The sequence below is a fragment of the Pezoporus occidentalis genome, unplaced genomic scaffold, assembly GCF_034315485.1.
Source record: "Pezoporus occidentalis ecotype Australia unplaced genomic scaffold, CSIRO_AGI_Poc_V1 ctg39, whole genome shotgun sequence".
In the NCBI taxonomy this organism is placed as follows: domain Eukaryota; kingdom Metazoa; phylum Chordata; class Aves; order Psittaciformes; family Psittacidae; genus Pezoporus; species Pezoporus occidentalis.
In genome coordinates this window covers 9,139,075-9,147,302 of record NW_026915713.1, presented here as the reverse complement: position 1 = coordinate 9,147,302, position 8,228 = coordinate 9,139,075, and the positions used below count along the sequence as shown (strand labels likewise).

At 37.6% G+C, this 8,228-nt stretch overlaps 1 protein-coding gene across 6 annotated transcripts in view; it reads right to left on the bottom strand.

Annotated features, from left to right (window-relative positions):
• Positions 1-283: 283 nt before the first annotated feature.
• The window catches only part of WASF1 (WASP family member 1), an 88,160-nt gene continuing 80,215 nt past the window's right edge, over positions 284-8,228 (bottom strand). For 5 of the 6 annotated variants that reach the window (XM_062632526.1, XM_062632527.1, XM_062632529.1 and 2 more), the window contains exons 4-9: positions 7,945-8,098; positions 7,158-7,275; positions 6,195-6,367; positions 3,989-4,168; positions 2,020-2,657; positions 284-1,182 (exon numbers count right to left, since the gene is read on the bottom strand). In XM_062632526.1, the coding sequence (XP_062488510.1) occupies positions 1,025-1,182; positions 2,020-2,657; positions 3,989-4,168; positions 6,195-6,367; positions 7,158-7,275; positions 7,945-8,098 (1,421 nt within the window). In that variant the 3' untranslated portion in view covers positions 284-1,024. The remainder of the gene's footprint in view (positions 1,183-2,019; positions 2,658-3,988; positions 4,169-6,194; positions 6,368-7,157; positions 7,276-7,944; positions 8,099-8,228) is intronic. The other variant, XM_062632531.1, reaches the window with a different exon arrangement.

Genomic DNA, 8,228 nt, shown 5'->3' with positions numbered 1-8,228 from the left:
ATTCTATAAGCCACAAACTACAATTTTTTTTTTTTTGGGGGGGGGGGGGTTTTTGGGGGTTACAAATCACAGTAAGATTTCTGCTTTTTTTTTTTGTTTTTTTTTTGGTAGATATGCATACAGGTATAATGTGATGACAGATGCTTTCTTATTTAATATGGATCCTTGGGTAAGCAAAGAATGTTTATTGTAACTTTGTAGACCACAGATAAAATCTTTGAAATGCAAGGACCCCCAGGTATACCAGTGAAAAGCAGGCTCCATTGAAAATGCAACAACCAGGAACATTTAAAATGACCCATTTATTAAACCAAACTGTTATTTTAACAGTTACATAAGTTACACAGCATGTTTAAGTCAAAAGATTTCACAAGGAAAAAAAAAATTAAACTTTTATTATGCAGGCAAAAATAGTACCACACAATATGTACCTGGGAGGGAAGGGAATCTCTAAACATTCAAATAAGGCCATAATTATTTAAAAACAACAATAAAACAATAATAAAACCCCCAAAAGACCCATTTTCCTTTCAGTCTGTTCAGTGCTGCTAACTATATGTACTTCTAGTGTACAGATGTAATCGAGGCAGTGATATCTTGATAGCTAGGTTTAATGCTTTAAAACTCTATCAGAAGTGGAATAAGGCTCATTAGTACATACAGCTGCCCTTGGAATGTCAATCTCAGTTGCCTTCATTAACTTAAAATTCACAAAGTGCACAGTTAAGATATGCCAAAAAATTGAAACTGCTACTCTACCAACAGCTGCCCATGCTTAATACTTAGTGGTCTATTGGAACAAAGTATGTTCTTTCAAAAAAGATGTGTAAGAAAGCCACTGTAAAACATTTAGTTTCAAAGATGCACTAGGAGCTTTTTGTAAACAGAAAAGTAGAAAAACATGGATTAATTATGTAAAGAAAAGAATACAAAAACCACTAGAAATGACCATCAAACTTTCAAAGAACAAGCACCACAATGGACATTAGCATTCGATTTTGCAGAGTACAGCAATGTAATAATTTTACTCTAACCAATCCACTTCATCGAATTCTGAATCATCTTCTGAATCGCTATATTCCACAGCAATGCGTCGAGAAAGTATAGTAGCAACATCATTCTCAATGCGCTCATGTTTAGCTTCTTGTTCACGTTGCTCTTCAACTTTGCGTAGCTGAATACCTGAAGAACATCCAATCACAAACATGTTACTTTCCTCCTTTAGCATTATACAAAGTATTTAACTCATGATTCACACAACCCTTTGCAAACAAAAATGAAGGCTGTGGACACTGTCCACCTCAAGTTCTCCATCAAGTTTTGAAAGAGAGGAATGTCAGAACGGCAGTGGCAGACCAGATTGATCAATCCTTCTACTATAATATCCTGTCTCATATTTTTCGTTAAAAATACACCCACATTTTCGTTTTTTTTCACTGCCCTGCACCTGTGCCATTCCCTTGCACTGTCAGAGGGGCATCTTGCAACATGAAGACTGCTTTACTACTGCATTGAGACATGTCAAGAATAGATACTTTACAGCTTTAAGTCTTAAACGATTTCTGAATGCCATTTATATGTGCTTGTAATACACTGATATGCGATCAAAATTCCAATGCCAATGGGTCTGTTCTTTTACCTAACAGTCTGTGAGAAACAAGGTTTTTGTCTTTTATGCAATCTGCAGGTTATCAGTAGTAGCTGCACTTTTAGGTAAACAGAAATGAAGAGATAATCTAGACAGATCATCTATAAACACATGTACTTTTTTTTTAAAAATCTAACTTCCACAGAGAACCAGTTTTGCATCCGAACTAAACATCTGGTAAGCACAACTACAAACTGGAAAAATCTATCTACTTGGCAATGCATATGCTGTAGAGAATAGAAAGCAGAAACAGACTTAAGATGCATTCCTCTAACTTCTTACACATGTGAAATATTCCATCTCTCAAAGCGAATGTGTACTTAGCAAGTGGCTGAGACCATTCCTTTTGCCCCTTAATAGCCAAACCTTACCTTTCCGTATTGCTTCCAGCAGAACACTTCTAGCATCACTGATTACAGGAAGAGTTGAAGGATGGCGTTTGGGTTCAGGTGCAGGAATCACTTGGGATGGTGGAGATGGGGGCATTAAGGGAGCATGAGGGCCAGGGACAATGGTTGTAGGAGGAGGGTGCAGAACAGGAGGAGGATGAGAAAGGGCTGCAACTGTGACAGGAGAAGAGGGTCGAATGCCAGGAGGCGGCAAGGGAGGAGGTGGTGGTGGTGGAGGCAGTCCCTGTACTTCAGCTTGTGGAGGACCTGGGTGAACTGGTACAGTTTCACACACCTGGGCAGCTCTAGTGACAGGAGGAGAGGGTTGTGCTAGGGGAGGAGCAATTGGAGGTGGCGCTGGATGTAGGACTCCAGGAGCTATCTGGAGAGGAGCTGGTGGAGGTGGCACAGCTGGGGCCTGCAGAGCAGCTGTGGGAGGAGGTGGAGGAGGTGGAACTGGGGGTGGAGGGGTGGAAGTCATTGCAGCTCTTAGTGAAGAAGTTGACAAAGCAGATGGAAGAGGTGGTGGCGGTGGAGGAGGAGGAGTGGGGCTCACAAACACTGGTGTTCTGCCTGCTGCTGGTGACTGAGGACGATTTTCTACCAAGCCAGTCGTAGAACTGAAACACAGAACAACGGGACAGTTATTAGATCTGGAGAGTGTAAAAAAATTACAGAAACAAAACCAACAAAGTAGTAGATTCACTTCTGCAACTTAAGAATATTAAATGCTGGGCATTAAAGAGCATTACATACTATGATGATTTCAAGGTATTTATAACATAGAGAAGGAAATCAAACTCTCAGTATGAAATATACATCAATCTTCCACCAGGCCTTTGCTCAAATTCAGCTATTAACTGAGTTAAGCTCTTATGCAAACCTGCATCTTTACCAAAGGTTTCCTATACTAGTGTAATTCCCTCCTCCCATCTCTAAGTAAGTCCAAATAATTTTTCTGAAGTAAGGGAACTGCTGGTTGGTTAACTGCTTTGATTCACAGAACTTTAAAAACAGAACAGTACAGGCAATGAGGATTAGTTACATCAAAATACATATTTTAAGGTTTGATGACAATATGAGTGAGGCTAATATCAAAGGTCACCGATTCTATGTACAGACAGGTATACTTATATGCTAGATACTCATAGTGCAATGAGCAGGTAAATTGAATAAAACAAAAGGGAACAGGAGAATTATTTTCTTGAAAGACCACTAAAAGATTTCTTTCAGCTGCTGTGGAAAATTACTCTAAAGAGTTATGCATTTCTGTGTATAATCTTCTGAACAGTAAAAAGACATTCTTTCTAACACATCTTGCTGATTGCAACAACCATGTCTGAATTAACTGTCCCCTACTCTGAGCTTTAAGTACCTGACCATAAAGTAAAATTTTGGGTATAAAACAACACGGGAGTGACAATCAGAGCCTCAGTCTAGAAAATACTTTAACTATGTATCCACTCCTGGAAAGGCACAGCGAAATAAAAAAATAAGAACATTAAGGGGAATTAAAAAAATAAAAAAGGCATTTGCAATTTAGTAAATATGATAAATATACAGTTTTGACAGCTGTCTTACAGCCATATATGCTTCCTTTCATGTAGGCCGAAACACAAATCTGTTGTACAAATTTCAGATTTTCAATTCAAAAATACCAAAGCTATATCCTGAGATTCTAACATCTTTCACAGAAATATTTTCCATGCATATAGCTCAGAAGGTGACACAGTCTCAATATTAATGGCAAGGTCTCCACAATGGCACCCTAGGGGGTTTAGATGCTAACCTTTCTCTCCAACTCCTATATGGGCCTGCATCTGCCCGTGTATCAGGGCTGTCAACTGACTGTCCCCAGGACGTGTGTCCTGCCTGAGCTGCATGGGAATAATACTAATGACTATTAGCGGGGTGGTGGAAAACTAAAACTCCCCAATAAATCTGCAGGTACCTAACGCAAGGTGGCACAGGTTTCACATCTCCTGCTCCATGCATCGGGGGTGGCGGTGGTGGTTCATGTGGTCTGACCAACACTCGCTCCTCGGCTCTGTTCAGAAGTTCAGTCATCTGGCTGTACGGTAATGCAGAAAGTGAATATGATCCATCCATATGGTCCACATATGCTTGAGATCTGTAGGAAAACAGTGAAAAATGACCCAACCTAACCTTTAGTAAAAGCAAGTATTAGCACCCTGAGCTACTGTTCAATACTTCAGTTTGATTTCTGTATTCACGTATCTTCTCTGCATCAATGCTGCATATTGTACTTCATAGCTTTTTAATAATTTATCCCACTTTCTATGCTATTGCTTCTAGCAGCTTCAAGAGTTTAATGATTTTGACAGGTATATCACACAACTTCTATAGTATGTGTGTGATCTTAGTGTTTATTAGTCACACTATTTTGAGTTAAATAAATAGAGCAATACAATCAGAAGTATACATATACCAGAATCTATTATGAAACAGAAATTATACTCATTGTTTCTTCTCCTTGATCCCTATATATATGCAACTATATTCTTTTGTAACATTCATGAAACACTCATCAATGTTAGAACAGTAAAATTAACAACTGAATAATTACCTGAACTTCTGTCAGAAGACATACGGAGAACTCATTACTTCAAGACCTAATACTTTATAGCTATGCAATGAATATAAGAAAGATAATCTAAATATCTATTATTGAATAGTAGTAGCAAATAAAGATGATTTAACTTTCTTGTTAATGACAACTTTTGAAACATGTCAAGTCCTGATCAGTGAGGAAATTCTCAAGTATGCAAAGATTTCAAAAAGATTTCTCTTTGCAAAAAGTAAAGTAATACTCTACATTTCCATACACTGCCACCACTGTAGTATCTAGGTCTATTAAATTTTTCAGGGGTGAAAAACCATGGCGCTGTTTTGTATCTGAACAACCTGCTCTGCACATGTAGTACACTACAACCTAAGTGCATAAGTACTGAGATAATCAAGTTTTCAGACAGGGTCCTGGACATAAAAGGAATCCTGCAACAAGTATGGGGAATCTGCAACATGTATGTATCCTGCAACAGCATATATGGAATTTGATGTACAACGCAACAGAAGGACAGGGGGAAAGCATATGTTTCTGCCAACAGTGTGACACAGCAGCTTACAAAGATAAGACACTATAAAGTTGTTTCCATTAAAATGCTTGTAACCGCAACTTGAGTTGTACCCTATTGAGCGAAATGCAGTGAGTCCATTTCATTTTCTGAATTGAGCCAAGTTTTCTATAAGCAGGTTTTCCCATTTTTCAGACAGCAAACCTAGAGTTATCATAATTATCCACTGTCACTATTAAGTTAGTTTGAAGACCTTACAAAGCTAAATAAAATACTTTCTTAGGGTGCGCTTTTGGCCAGAAAAGGATAAGGGAAAAATACAACTTTTTTTGGAGGACAATGAATACTTTGGAATTAAAAAAAAAAAACACAAAAACCCAAAACCAACCAACCAACCCTCAGAAACATACCCCTAAGACTCCTGTATTACTTGTCAGCCCTCTTTCCTATCAGACATTTCTTGGCTGGTAAAATGGACTTGGTTTTGCACAAACACCAGAAGCATAAACACAGCAGGTGTTTACCATGTGAAATGCTACTTTTAACCACCAGCAAATATGTACTGTGAAATGAGACTCCAACAGGTTTGATTCTGTAATAGCGTATAAGCAGAAATGTCAATCAAATCTTGGATTTGTTCAAGAGTAAAGAGAAGCACAGCATTCTCATTTGAGTTCCAAGAAGACGTTTGTTCACATCACACCCACCATATAGTCTTGCCAGTGTCTGCTGCACTAAAATCAAGAGACTGGAATAACAGGCATTTTGTAGGTCAAGACTTGAATGTAGTGACACACATGGGTGCAAGATTGCAACAGTGACACTACACCTTCTTCAAAATGCAGACAACACATCCTCAAGGATACAATGAATTCCAAGAATACACACTGCTATTAAAAATAACAAGATAGTAACTACTGAGGTTTGACTGAGCTAAATCAGTGATTTCCAGTACATCTCAAGAATAGCAGTAACATCTCATCATTTACCATTTTTCAGACTTGTTCACCATGCTGTATGAATATCTGTACTTAATAAAGGACAGAAATAATAAAAAGGGACCTTGATTCAAAATGTGAAGCTGGGCCATTAACAACTTCAGTGTGCTTATGTAAGAGGTTAGCATCGTCTTCTGCAAGCTCCGGGCCTTGGGCTAACTTCTGCCACTCTCTCCGTCTGTCATGAGGTGCCCGTGGCACTTTTTCTGGTTCATGAGGGCGATCCAGATTTTTCTGCTGTAGGAGAGTTGTGCAAACAAAACTGACAGCTAAGACAGTGCTTTCTGATTAGCCGCATTTAAACATTTGCTTCAAAATAATGAAAACCAATCCCAATTCAAGTGCAAGAAAAATTTACTTTCAGTCTAAATATATGTAAAGCAAAATGACTTGTAAAAAACTTCAGTGTAGTGGAAAATTAGCTGAATAATACAGAGAAAAATAACTGTATAGGTAGGGTTTTATTCTAAGTCTGAAAGAATAAATCTGACACATTTACTGTCTCTGTGTCTGAAATGTACATAATAATGGCAGAACAAGAAAGTAGATTCCCTTTGCAAAAGTGTTTGGAACATTTTCAAAAAATATAAACATATTGCTCGATTCCTATTATTTTTTTTAGAGGAAACATACCTATTAGAATGTTGTTCAAGATTTTTCACCTGTGAGATTTTCAGAATTTTGCATTATAAAAAAAGGTTCCACTGAAATTCTTTATTCTTGCTGTATTCCTCTTTTTTTTCCTCCTTTCTGAGCAATTGCTAGAAAACTTAAAAGTTTTGGCAAGCCTGATGTTAGTTACATTAGGACAGCATGAAAGCTCTAGGCCCCTCTATATTATTTTACTAATTATTAAATATTTATTTCTTAAAGTTGACAGAATTGAATACAAGTAGTTTTCTTAGAATGAAGATGACTCTGTGAAGTTTGGATTGTTATTAATTGCATAACCAAAAAAGTGTTACATGTGCAAGCAAACCCTTTCAAGGAAGAAACACCAGAAGCTATAGAAAACTCACATACGTACCTTCTGCTTCCTCTTTTCTTTTCTTTTGTCCTCAGTGTCCTGCAGCATTTTTTCCTTCCACAGATCAAAGAAGTATGAAGGATTTGTATAAAACTTCAAACCCTCTTTTCCATCATCCCTGAAATACAGTGATGCAAACACAGCATATTATTTATTGGACAACACACGAATCCAAACATTAGGGAATGGCCTAGTATCTCAGACCCTGAAATATTTTACTGAAGAACAGTAAAAAGATGAACATTGACCTCCTGCGCCATTATTCTTTACTAGCTTTCCCTCTATTCAAGGTCCTGATTTTAGAAAAGGAACTTTAATGTAACCTGCAGATGAAAAGAGTATCGTGAATCAGAGAACTCCCATTCCAGTGACTCAAATCTTGCTCTTAAAACAATGTGTGAATTTGTGCGGCTGCTCTGGTTCCAACTAATGATTTAAATTGACTTTGGGACAGCAAACAACATTTCCATTAAAGAGCTTTCTTTCTATATGCTTAACTGCTTATTTTCTTTGCTTTGCATCCAAGAGCATTACACAGCTCCATAAATACAGGCAATAAAAATGTCTTTTTCTTACCATCGTTATGCTGGGGTGAAGTCTGAGTAAAGTAAAGTTTTAATGCTTATAATGTCTTCTGCTGCCTGTATTCCTCCAGCACCTTTACAGTTTTCCAGCCTGCTCCTTAAATATTCAAGTGCTAATCAACATGAGCAATGTGCCTGGATATAGCATCTCTATTACATAAAATAAGCTAGAAATTAGTTTAGATTCATTTTATTTTACTAACCTGTAAGGAGTGAGAATGTTAAGCGGAGGAGGCTGTTCACAAATGTCGTAAGTTTCTTGCAAAGGAATAGGCAGAGTTTTCCGGTCAAACAACTGTTGATCTTGAATTGTGGAACTCCGGAAAGCCTTCCTCATTGTAATGTCCTGCAGTGACACTGAAAGGGCACATTGCCGTTTAAAAAAAAATAATCATAAATGGCTTATTATTTGGATTAATCTGGAACTGCATAATACTGACTGGAATATAAATATTAAGCATTGCTACTAGTATCCTTCAAATTTTAC